This window comes from Sparus aurata, chromosome 9 (genome assembly GCF_900880675.1).
Source record: "Sparus aurata chromosome 9, fSpaAur1.1, whole genome shotgun sequence".
NCBI lineage: Eukaryota > Metazoa > Chordata > Actinopteri > Spariformes > Sparidae > Sparus > Sparus aurata.
The window spans coordinates 1,169,268-1,182,345 of record NC_044195.1 but is presented as its reverse complement, the minus strand read 5'-3'; the positions used below and the strand labels follow the sequence as shown (position 1 = coordinate 1,182,345).

Sequence of the window (13,078 nt, the reverse complement as noted above, 5' to 3'; positions counted from 1 at the left end):
TCATGCTAAATATCCGAAATTGTATGAAAATTGCTCCAATGCGTTATACCGATCTTCGTGCATATTCAGATACAGCCTGATATGGGTTCTGAGCAAAGGAATGTCTGTTTTCTCCCCCGGTCTGTTGTCAACAGGAGCGGGGGCTGCAGGCTCGCGCCTGGGTGAAGTGGGCTCAAGCCAGAGTTCAGCCAAGAGAGAAAAAATTTGTATTTCTTTTGCTCTGTGGGAGATCTCCCACAACAGAGTGGATGAGAAATCAAGGGGGACAGATCTGCCCAGCAAACATCAGAACGCAGAGTGCAGCCTACTTTGTCTGTGACCTGGTTCAGCACCCTGGACAGCTGCCTGCGTAACTGGATGTGGTAATTTGATGCATTTGGCTACATTTGGTTTAGAAACGTCATATATAATAACATTGTTTCGAGTCGTAAACAGTTCTGTAAGTGGAAGAAATAAGAATCAATTAGGCTATTAGTGTTAGTCCTTCTTCATATAAAGTTGTGTTACAGTCGCACAGCTGGAGGCCGCTAACAAAGTTAGAGACAAGAGAGACAATGAATGAAATCCTGCGAAATGATGTGCGGTCAATGACCGCTTATGGCTGAAATAGGTAAAACAATTGTTTACATCGCAGATTGATATCTTAATTGTGATAATGTTCAAAGTTATTATTATTATTATTATTATTATTATTATTATTATTATTATTTCACATAAACACACACACAGCAAGTATAATGGTACTGTGCTAGGTATTCTTTTCATGGTTCTTGGTGCTTGGAGCAATATTGTTGTTGTGGCATTCATGCCAATAAAGCGAATTTGAAATGAATTGAATTAATAAACCTTTAGATTCTTGCCTATAGACTGATAAGTGTTGTGTTTACAAATGAGCAATACATCCAGATTTCTTGAGATTTGTATTGTCAATGGGAATTTAAATTTTAATGTCAGGCGATGTTTTCTTCATGGAAATTATTTTTCGGGCAAACAATTATAAGAGAGAGAGGGAGTGCGGACGGGGGATCCGTTGTGTGACAGCGGAGCGGAGGGTCACTCTCCTGCGCCGCTTGGGATTGCAAATTGAAATTGAATTTTTGACCTTTTTTTGCGGGGGAGGGCTTCAAAACGAAAAAGCAGTTTTCTTTGTCTTTGTGTAACAAAATGAGCAGTCTTGAAGAAGAAAATGAAAATGCAATCTGGATGATTTATTACTAATTTTATTTATGAGTCAAAAATGCAGCTCTGACTTTGAAATGAAAAATTATTTCGGCTAATGCATTTTAATTTTCAAATTTGACATTTCAAATTAAATTTGGGTAGCTATTTGCTGGGCCATCTTTTGAAAATTAAATCTTAAATGTCCTTTTCCTTATCATTTGAATTAAGTTACATAATGAGCAGTCTTGAAGAAGAAAATGAAAATGCAATTTGGATGATTTATTACAAATTTTATTTATGAGTCAAAAAATGCAGCTACATTCTGAAAATGTCAATATCATTCCCATACATTGTATTACACATCAGTTGCTGAAGGCAATATTAAATCCTCTCCAAGTGTGTATGGCTGTTTCTTTTGGGCAATCCGAAGAGCAACTTGATAGAGCATTTCAAAGGTAGCTCACCAACTTTGGCTGATTTTTTCATCAATGTCTGTTGGCCTTGGAGGGATATGAGACAAGTTGGAAGTATTCAACAGGTTTGTCTTTTAAGTGGCTGTGTTGTTCTGTGATCAAAAAAAAAATTAACTAGAACTGCAAGCAGTTATGAACGGGGGCCAAGCCCCCCCACGCAACTCGGACCCCACGCACCGCAGAGCCCACGGAAGTCGGCCCCAAAGGATGACAGGCTCGGGGCAAAAGTGAGGACACAGGCCAACGTCTGAGCTGTGGTATTCACTGTAATGGGAAGTGCACTGGAAGCGCAAAAGGCTGAATGTGTGGCGATTTGGATTTGTTGTAATAAGGCACACCCACATTGACCAGTCATGACCACCTTCAAGATGTGGCCTCAGGATTGGCCCTACATCATACCGACCAAATTTCGTAAAAATTGGTGAAGCCGTTCAAGAGATAAAAACTTCCCATCTTTTTAGCGCTCCCTAGTGACCAAAATTCGGCTGATCCCTTCCAAGTGTCATGGTAACCAAGGAACTCAAATTTGGTGTTAATAGCATTTAGTTTGACCGAGATATGAAACAGTTTACATTTTTATAGCTAGCTACAGAAATTTGTTCGTTAATAAGTTGCGCATTTTTTGACCAAGCAAAATTCTTTTGAATACTTAAGATTAGGTCCAGCTGAAGAGTGTACGTGCCAAGTTTCACGCACATTGGACAAAATCCCAAGGAGGAGTTGGAAAAAGTAGGTTTTGCATTTGTGGCGATTTAGCGAAAGAAATTTGCAGCAGAAATGGTCGTGTCCTATGTCAGAAAACCCAGCTGTGTTCAGGGCACATATGGATATAAGGTTTGCAAATGTGTTATTTGAAATGTGGAAGTTACAGGCAAAAACGCGATTGCATCCATTATAGCGCCACCTAGTGGAGTACATGTGCAATTTTTGGTATGGAAGAACTGTGTCCTATTCTATCTGTACCATATAAATTTCAAAGCTCTCAGCATAATAGTTTGGCTGAAATTAATGTTTGTTGTTGTTAATGTTATCTTGTAATAAGCCACGCCCACATTGAGCAGTCATGACCACCTTCAAGATAAGGCCTCAGGATTGGCCCTACATCATACTGACCAAATTTCATAAAAATCGGTGTAGCTGTTCAAGAGATATAAACTTCCCATATTTTTAGCGCCCCCTAGTGGCCAAAATTCGCCAAATTGGGCTCATCCCTTCCCAGTGTTATGGCAACCAAGGATCTCAAATTTGGTGTTAACAGCATTTAGTTTGACCGAGATATCAAACAGTTTACATTTTTATAGCTAGCAACAGAAATGTGTTGACAGTTTTTGACTGAGCAAAATTCTTTTGATAACTTTAGATCAGATCCAGCTGAAGAGTGTACGTGCCAAGTTTCACGCAGATCGGACAAAATCCCAAGGAGGAGTTCGAAAAAGTAGGCTTTCAGTTTTTGCGATTTTGCGAAAAAACTTTCTACCGGAAGTGGGCTTGGCCATCCGAAAAATGATTCATCTCCATTCAGGGAATCTGGGGATACAAGGTTTTTGAATGTACGACATACGCTTTGGGAGTTATAGGCAAAAACATGTGTACCTAGGTTATAGCGCCCCCTGCAGGCGGATATATGTAGTTTTTTGTGTCTGAGATATTCGCAGGAGTCTAGACCAACCATCCAAATTGCACCGGTCTCCCTGGCACGGTTTAGCCTGCAGCACCACTTTTAGCCGGAGAAAAATAAAAATAAAAATCTTTACAATTACAATAGGGTTCCTAGCACCGCTGGTACTAGGAAACGCGTATGCTTGTGTGTGTGTCAGTTAAGTTGCAGCATGTGCGAGGCGCTGCAAACGGCTTTTAATTTTAGGTAACGCATGAGCACTCTAACGCGTTACTTTTATTCATATGTAACGTTGTAACGTAACTGATTACTTTTAATTGATGGTAACGTTGTAACTTAATTAACTACTTTCCAAAGTAACTATACCCAACACTGGTCAACTTAAACAGCAACGTGATAACAGTCAGACTGATGACCAGCATTTATGGATGAAAAACATTGTGGACCAATACAAAAACAGACCAGACACGCCACCATTTCTAAACATGTGCCTTGCAATATTTGCCTCAGAGTACAGAGTTCTTCCTAAATCGCAAATCCCCAAAGGTGATAACAATAATGTCATCCAGTTGAAAAATAACTTTAGGTTTATTACCAAAAGAACTAATGAAGAGAAACCTGCTGTGATCCGTTATGTTAGATTGTCACCAATGAAGCAGTGTGAAGCCTACCACCAAAGCATACTGCAACAATTTTTGCCCCATTATTTGGACTGCCAACTGAAACCTGCACAGTTTGAAACTTACAAAGACTTTTATGACACATTGAAAAAATGTCAAATCTATATTGGGTAGAAACCGGGCTCTGTTTGAGAAAGAAGCGGACCAAATAGCTGAAGCAGAGAAGATGTTGAAAGACAATGGGGAACTGGAAGACGCATAGGCACAGATTTGCCCTCAAGCTGAGCTTGAAAGACTGGAATGTCAAAAATTAACAGAGAAAGACAAAAATGACACAAATGATGAAGAGTGCAGTAATGATAACATCCCAGATCTACAGCCACATAAACAATCTGTTTACACAATAGAGGCTAATGCAGCTCAAATGACAAGAGCTGATGCTTTACAGTTGTTACAATCTTTGAATGAGGAGCAGTCTGCAGTTTTCTACAAAATTCAACAGTGGTGTTTGCAGAAAGTCAATGGTGAGAATCCTCAGCCCCTAAAAGTATTAATTACCGGTGGAGCAGGAACAGGCAAAAGCCATTTGATCAAGGCTATTTATTATGAGTCAACTAGAATTCTCAAAAGACTCCATCCTGATCAACCAGATGCCACTACTGTAGTACTAACAGCCCCAACAGGTGTAGCTGCCTACAACATAAATGCAAATACTATACATAATACATTTTCAATCAGAACAGACCTGTCCCTACCCATCAAAAACTTGACAGAAGAAAAAATGAACTCTTTGCGTGCAAAACTAGGAAACCTTGAAATATTGATCATCGATGAAATATCTATGGTTGACCACAGACTTTTAACATATGTACATGAGGATTGAGACAAATCAAGCAACCAGGTGACAACACCGCATTTGCTAAAGTGTGTATTCTTGCAGTCGGAGACTTTTATCAGTTGCCCACAGTGAAAGGTTCTGCTTTGTACAATGACTTCAAATACATAAACCTATGGGAGGATGAATTCCATATTGCTGAGCTCACTCAAATAGTCAGACAAAAGGACTCAGACCGTGATGTTGAAATGCTCAAAAGTTGTGAAACTGAAGAAGACAACGACGCATTACACATTTATGCTACAAATAAAGAGGTTGATGAATATAACCTGAAAAACTTAAATGTGACCTGTCCAGAGTCTGTCACCATAGAAGCACGTGATAAGAGTAATGCTGAGACAGGAAGACTACAGCTAAAAGATGGCCATCATCACAGAGTTTACAATACTTGTCTCCAGAAATATATCCATGTAGGAATAAGAGCTCGTATCATGTTGCTGAAAAACATTGATGTGTCTGATGGACTTGTAAATGGTGCTTTTGGAACTATTGCTAAAATGGTAGATGCCAATCAAGATAGTGAAGCCAATGACAAAAATTTCCCAGCTTCCATCCATGTGGCATTTGATGACCCCAAGGTCAGTCAAAAACAGCGGGCAAAAACACGCACCATTGACCCTGAAGGGAGAATGATAACCATCCTAGAACCTGAGGAAGAAAATGTTACCCTTAATGGAGGCTTACGCAGACAATATCCAACAAGGTTGGCATGGGCATGCACTATCCACAAAGTACAAAGCTTAACGATTGAGAGAGTTGTTGTGTCTCTCAGCAAGGTGTTTTCCTCTGGACAAGTGTATGTCGCTCTAAGTCTTGTTACATGTCTAAGTGGCTTAACAATTAAGGACTTTAAAGAATCTGCCATTTATTGTAATGCAAAAGTATCAGAAGCAACTGGCAAAATGCAGCCATTTATACCACCTCTCTCTTCCACCAACAACACACAATCTGCTTTTACCATCATATTGCACAACACTCAAAGTCTTAAGGCTCACTTTCCAGATGTTCAAACTAATACTCACATGAATAATGCTGACTGCATTTGCCTTACAGAGACATGGTTAGGAGTTGATGATCCACCACAGCCGCCCTGTCTTACAGGCTTCCTGTTCACACATGTTTCTCGAGGGGGTAGCTATGACAGTACTCATCCACAATTGCAACACTTGAAACAAGACTATCATGGTGGAGTTGGAATATATCATTCACTGACAAAAGATGTTCTAATATGGCCTACAAAGTGCTACAATATTGAATGTTTGATATTTCACGTGAAGACCATTAACTTGACTGCTGCAGTTGTTTACAGACCTGCAAGTTATCCTGTTGCCATGTTTTGTCAACACCTAAAACAACTGATTGACCTTATCGATTGATGTCCTGGCATGAAAATCATTATGGGAGACTTTAATGAAACTGCACTGGATAATGGTAAGCTGGTGAGATTTTTCACTGAACATAATTACACCCAGTATGTGCAAACAGCAACAACTGACAAAGGCACTTTAATTGATCATGTTTACATGAAAGATTGTGCTAACATACTTGTTGATGTGCTGCCAGTATATTACAGCTATCATGAAATGGTACGTATTGCAGTTCTGCAGATTTTTATTATTTCCTGTACACATTATTAAATAATGCCATTATCATTGTCATCTGTCTGTAAGTTCTGTGACAAGTTTGCAGATGCCTTTTGTAAATATTTTTAACATAACTTATTTTTTAGGACAGATTATACTATGTTTCTAAAATGACAAAAATTTAAAGAAACACATCAAAACAGACTATTAGACATAACTAAATATAGACACACTCTGCAACAGGCTAATTTCAAAGTCACTGTACACCTTGACGGCTAAGAAATTCCATTAGAGGTTTCCATACTGCTTCAAATTTTTTCTGCCTTTCCCATTTGTTATGTAAGTCAGCTTCTCCATTACAATACAAGATGACATCTCCTTCACCCACACCTGTTTTGAAGGTACATCTAATTTTTTCCAATATAAGGCAATCATCCTCCTGGCCTGCAGGAGTCCAAAATCAATTAAAGTTGTCTGTTTTGAATTAATGATCAAATTTGGGGGATATATACCTGATACACACTTTTGCTTGAGAAGGGACTTCCACATTAACAATATCAGCTATGGTTTGAAGGATTGTTTTCCAGTATTGTTTTAATTTGGGACAGTCCCATACACAGTGAAACAGAGTGCCTCTCTCCTCTAAACATTTGATACAAGTGTCAGGGATGTCAGGGGACCACTGGTTGAGTTTGACTGGAGCAACATAGGTTCTCATTAACCACTTGTACTGTTACAGCTTCATCCTTCTATTAATTGAGTGTTTTTGAGCTCTTAAGCATGCCTTTTCCCATTCAGTGTCTTTTATGTTTTCTTGCATATCTTGCCTCCATGCCTCTTATCTGTCAGTGGTAGACTTGTTATCATGTGACAATAGAGTTGTATAAAATAAAGAAATCTGTCTCCTCCCATTTTGATAGAGAACTATGAGATTTTCAAAATGTGATAATGGTGGTTCAGATGTTATCTGCTTATATTTTGATAATATGAAATGTTTCAATTGTAGATGTCATTACACACATTTTCTTACAGAAACCTTACCTGTGGAGAAGCATCCAATATTCCCCATCAAAAGCTGTGGAACCTACACCTGTTTGAACACCACATCCTAATCCAAAGACTCATATGAAGCTATAGTTGTCCAGAATACCTTAAACCACAAGTTCAAGACCACATAGAAAGGTAAGAAACTCATTGAACACACTGATCACATTCACATGCTTTTCATGCTAAATATGTCATTTACAATTCCTAATCCTATGTCCATCTCCCTCAAATTGATTCCATGTCTGTATCTATTAGGAGCCCAGACATCATCTCCAAATTCACCTGGAACCCCCCTGGGCAGACCGTCAACTATGTACAGAAAGCCCTCATCATTACTTTGGGCACTTCCATTCTCCTGCTGCACTACATCAATCAACATGCAGGATTTTGGCCCGGCAAAACTACTTGATCACTTCTTCAATCAGGAAAAGGTAGGCCATCACTCAGTTACCTGTTTACAGACCTTGCCATATATGTGCCACAATGACTAATTCTACAAATGTTTTCCATTTTCTTTCAGGCTTTCCCAAGCCAGTATTATGAAATACAACATCAGGGGTGTGGGCAAAGACGAAGGGACTCATGATAACATTGTCTAGTGTGTTCTACCATGTTTGGCTCAAAATAATCAAATATGACATATTCAGCACTGACTGATTCTTTGGGGACATTGACTTATGACATACAACATCTTGAATGTTTTATTTGAACGATGAATTTTGTAAGGGGAACTTTTGAATACACCAGATTGTGTTCATATAAAAAAACATCTGTCAAGCAACCATATATGCTGAAGGACACACACAAACAAAATGTGTGTTTTGGTATTTTTGCGAAAAGGTTCTTGTTTGTTACTATTATAATGATGAGTGTTTTCAATGGATATTTGGTGTTTACTTTAATGTTACAAGACATTACATGTTACTAAATGTCCTAACAAAGACATTTATTGCAATGATGTGGAAATGCTGTGCTGCCTTTCTGTGGATGTATGGACTCTAATGTCGTTTCAAATATAGTGCTAATTAATACTTTTAATTATAAGCAAAACTATGTATTGTCATATTATTTCATATTCGTATAGCTCATTCGATCGAAAAAATACAGAACTTTACTTTTTTTCATATCATGGACACTGCCATATTTTCAGCAGGATGTATTTCAGCTGTTTCAGTTCAAGTGTGAAACTGTTAATACAAGTACTTAAAACAAAATGGAGTCCCTGTATTCATTGTTCATCAGACACCCTCTGCAGATTTAGAAAACAGATTTAACTCAGAACCCAAACCATTTCATTTCCTGTCAGGCTTCTACTATGAAAAATCATCAAATTTTGTATGCATGCTCTCGGGGCAAGTATTAACTAATATCTTGAGTGCCATGTTGATAGGTGAAAGTGGGCGTGGCCTATTCATCATTAACCATCATTGTTTGCGTTTTATTAATTTATGGCGAGCTGGAAGGACCTAGAGACACAAATCTCGGTATGTTGAGTATAAATGACGTCCAAATGCTGCTCCAAAAATTTGATCCCAATCCGTCAGATGGGGGCGCTATAACATGGGGTGTAAACTTTGAAAGGCTCTCCCCGCCAAGCCATAAGGGCTATTGACTTGAAATTTTACAGTCCTCTACAAAAAAGCCTCTTGCACCGTGAAAGCCGCTATTACAGAGTTTTTTGCTAATTTGCACAACTGTCTCCACATTTCTCCCCAAATTATCAGGACTTCCGTCGGAAGCACGCAGGTGATGGCAACGTGAGACAAAACCTACCTTACCCCCGGCCAAACAAATTTAAAAAAAAAAATGGAAAAGAGCCTATTTTATCTGTACTAAACGATTGGTGGTAAAATGTTATGAATCTACGTTCGGGAAAGGACATACAACCAGCAAGAAAAGCGGAGAGGAGACCGCTAAAACCAACTAACAAACAAAACCCAGAAGAGCGCACGATGGAACAACTGCTGCAGAGATTCACGGAGGAAATCACGGAACAACTGGAAAACTTCAAGAAAGACTTTAAAGTATTCCGGGCCGAAACGAAAGAATCCTTTACTGATTTGAGTCGTGATGTAAAACAACTTAAACAAGAGCTCAAAAACGCCCGAGAGCAGGTGGAGGAGGCAGAGGAGAGATTCGGTATGTGTGAAGAAAGAGAATCAATCCTCCAGGACATAACAACTCATCTACTGCAAAAGCAAAAGGAAATGACCATTAAGATGGACTATTTAGAGAGCAAATTGCGACAAAACTCAATTAGGATATACAATGTGAAAGAAGGAGCTGAGGGAGATGACACAGTTGATTTTGTGAAAGGACTCCTAATGGACAAACTGGGAATAGATCAAGACCTGTTAAAGATAACTAGAGCGCACCGCTCCTCTCCTGCGCGCACAAATAATGCAGGAGCCCGACCGCGCTCCTTCGTGGTGAACTTCCTGAACTGGGATATAAGATAACAAGTGCTGAAAACCGCCTGGGCTAAAAGAGAAATTATGTTTCAAGGAAACAAACTCTACTTTGACCAAGACTTCACCGCAAAGGTGCAACAGGAAAGGAAAAGCTTGTATCCGATCCGAAAGCACCTTCAGGAAGAACAGGTGAAATCACATATAATATTTCCAGCTAAACTAAAAGTGTTCGGAAAAGACGGTGTGACGATTTATGAAGATGCCCACGCTGCAGGACTGGCCCTGGGATATAAGGTCCCAAGGACATATACCTGTGATCTGGAGGAAAAGCTTCAGAAAACAGGCTTATGGGAGGTGATGATACCTAAAGGGGAACGTCGGAGACGAAGGGAAGAGGAAAGACACGACAGGAGAGACTCCGCCGGAAAAAGCTGAAAATGGGAAAACAGCTGTGGGATTGATTTATTGAGAAGCTGCACAGAGAAAAAAAAATGGACTATGATGAACTGAATTACTACGGTGTATATACTTGGAGAAGTCTTTAGGAAACTTGGAGAGGGGTAAGACACCTGTAGAGTCTTGACAGTAACTGTGTAACTGAGATATTAACTGGAGTTGAAGTACTAATCTGCAGTCTCTCTCTCTCGCTCTATCTAGCTCTATCTACTTTCTTTCATTTCTTACTATCTGATTAATGTCAATATGTTAACCTCTCCGCACCCACCCGCCCACCGACGGGCGATTTCAGATAAATGACTGTATGTCTCTGCGCAGTGACGTATCCCGCTTCAACTTTCATCAATATGGACATACTATACGTCGTTAGAAAGGGGAGAATCTCTGCAATTCATTCATCCAGTTGATTTTGCAGAAATCATGAGCACCAAACCATAAATCATTGATATTCACCAGCATGGTAAACGTGAGACACAAGAAACACACGGCGACTCCCTACCTTTGAAGCGGCCATAAAGCCGTAATATGTGTCCATTCCTCAATTATCTATATTCCAGTTGTCCGTAAGAATCCACTGATCAAAAGCATCTAAATCAGGGGTGTCAAACTCATTTTCAGCCCGGGCCACATCAACATTATGGTTGCCCTTAAAGGGCCGGTTGTAACTGTAAGACTGTATGAATGTAACTACTCCGTAAAATATTGTAACAAATAAGTGTCTCTGCATTTAATTATTATTTATTCAACTGTACAAATATTGAACAAGCATTTACATAAATGTAAAAATATATTTAAGCACATTGCTCTGTAATTATAACTGGTCCCTTTAATTTATCAGGTTAAGAAACCCACCATTACTCCATCAATCACAGATCAAACTTTTCAAATTAATAACAAAGATAAGCCAAATATGATCACACACAAGTTATTACATCAACTTTGTTCAAAACGTTTTTGTCACTGTTGAGTTGGGCAGAACTATGGCACACAAATAATTCTGAGCTGCTAAAACACGTCTCACGTGTGTGGCATTTTAGAAAAACAAAAAGAGCCTTGCAGAGGGTAATGAGAGATGGTTTTGATTACAGTAGACATTTGAACACATACACCTGTAAACACACTGAATATGTGGTTTAATTTGGCAGCTAACAGAGCACACGAAAAAGCACTGACAGACAGGAAAGTGGGCAACATTGTCCTGTTCCAACTGGGACCTCCACAGGTGCAGTTTTCACTGGAAAGCTGTGACCATGTCGGACTTCTGTGTGATGACTTCACTAATCCAACCAAGCCCGTTTTTCCTCCACACATTGCAGATGCACCATCGGTAGTTAACCCATCAACTTGTCCCACGGTAATTTAGTTTTACTCACGGACCTTTCCACCGCATCAAAAATGTTCCTGCCCGTTGTCGTCGTCCTATGCATGGCAGCTACATCCAAGAGCTCGTCACTGACAGTGAAGTCTGCCTTCACGCCTCTTATGAAAGTGGACAGATGCGCTTTATCCATGTTGTCCGCGAAAAAGCAGGTAACTGCGTGACTCTTCGGCCAGCTGTGTTGTCAGATTGTCTGCTAGTTCCTTAACTCGGTCTGCGATGGTGTTTCTTGACAAACTGATATTGTTAAAAGTCTGATTCTGGTCGGGGTACACCTGCTCACACACCTGCTCACACACCTTTAGCTTGAACCGCTTCACAAATGCGCCCTCCGAAAAACACTTGGACGCTCGGGTGATTTCTTCAGCCACAATAAAGCTAGCTTTCACTGCTGCATCACTTTTAGCGGTAGCTTTGGTGAACACATTCTGCTGCAGCTGCAGTCTGCCTTTTAATTTGTGGACAACTTCTCCATCACTTCTTAGAAATCCGCTTTAGTCAAACGCTGATATGGAAACACTGGGATCTCGCGGCAGGATGCGGTCTTTTCGCGGGTCACACAATGCACGTCGGGTTATCGGGTCATCGACATGCATTGTGGGAGATGTAGTTTATGGTCACTGTACACTGTAAAGCAGTGTAGACTTTTATTTTAAGACAATTGTATACCTTTTAAGCTCTCGCGGGCCACATAAAATGACGTGGCGGGCCGGATTTGGCCTGCGGGCCTTGAGTTTGACACATATGATCTAAATGGTTTTCCATAAAATTATTCCAGCTTGTGAATATCGTCCTGTAAAGTCCATTTGTTTACCGTCTACCAACTTTGTCCGTCAAATAAAGTCCGTACTTTACCGGCCGCACCGAAATGTTTTCTAGTTCCTGTATGGTGATGTTGGGTATGCTTGTTTTCATCACTTTGCTGGCTACAAAATAAAAGTGTCCCCATCTTTTTCTGTTCAGTTTTCACCCCAGCAGAGCCCCTGAAGTAGATCGAGCGCTGCCTGTTTGAAGGACCAATAGACTTTGTTTACTGTGTTTCGCTGCCTTAGTATAGGAATAGCGTATTGGCTATCGACATGTCAATCACTCAGGCTTCTAGCCAATTATTTTACCTTTCTAATGAGGGCAGGCGTGCCCAGGTCAGGTATTTATGAGCCGAGGGGTTTCCGTGTGTCTGGCGACTTGTGGGCGGACTTTACGCAGCAGACGCATGGTGAAGAGACGCAGCAAACATTTACATTTCTTCGTAGGCATTTTCAAAGTTTACAATGGCGAAAGCCAGGAAGAAATCCAAATATATCCGAGAAGATGACCAGGAATGGACTATAGCATCATCTGATGAGAGTCAAGACAGTGAGTATGACTCTGAGAGAGAGGAGATGTTCGCTCAGGGACTTGACGACATCTTTGATCATGTTTTATTTATTTATTTT

At 40.0% G+C, this 13,078-nt stretch overlaps 1 protein-coding gene across 2 annotated transcripts; it reads left to right on the top strand.

The window, feature by feature from the left end:
• Positions 1-3,456: 3,456 nt before the first annotated feature.
• LOC115587622 (ATP-dependent DNA helicase PIF1-like) lies at positions 3,457-8,611 on the top strand. Of its 2 annotated transcripts, XM_030427544.1 has the most exons (4): positions 3,457-6,198; positions 7,383-7,532; positions 7,653-7,828; positions 7,918-8,611. In XM_030427544.1, exon 1 carries the CDS (start codon positions 4,956-4,958, stop codon positions 6,141-6,143), a length of 1,188 nt encoding a protein of 395 aa, XP_030283404.1. In that variant the 5' UTR covers positions 3,457-4,955; the 3' UTR covers positions 6,144-6,198; positions 7,383-7,532; positions 7,653-7,828; positions 7,918-8,611. The 2 variants fall into 2 exon arrangements, with proteins under 2 accessions (XP_030283404.1, XP_030283403.1); XM_030427543.1 differs by having other exon boundaries at positions 3,457-7,532.
• The last annotated feature ends 4,467 nt before the right edge of the window (positions 8,612-13,078 follow it).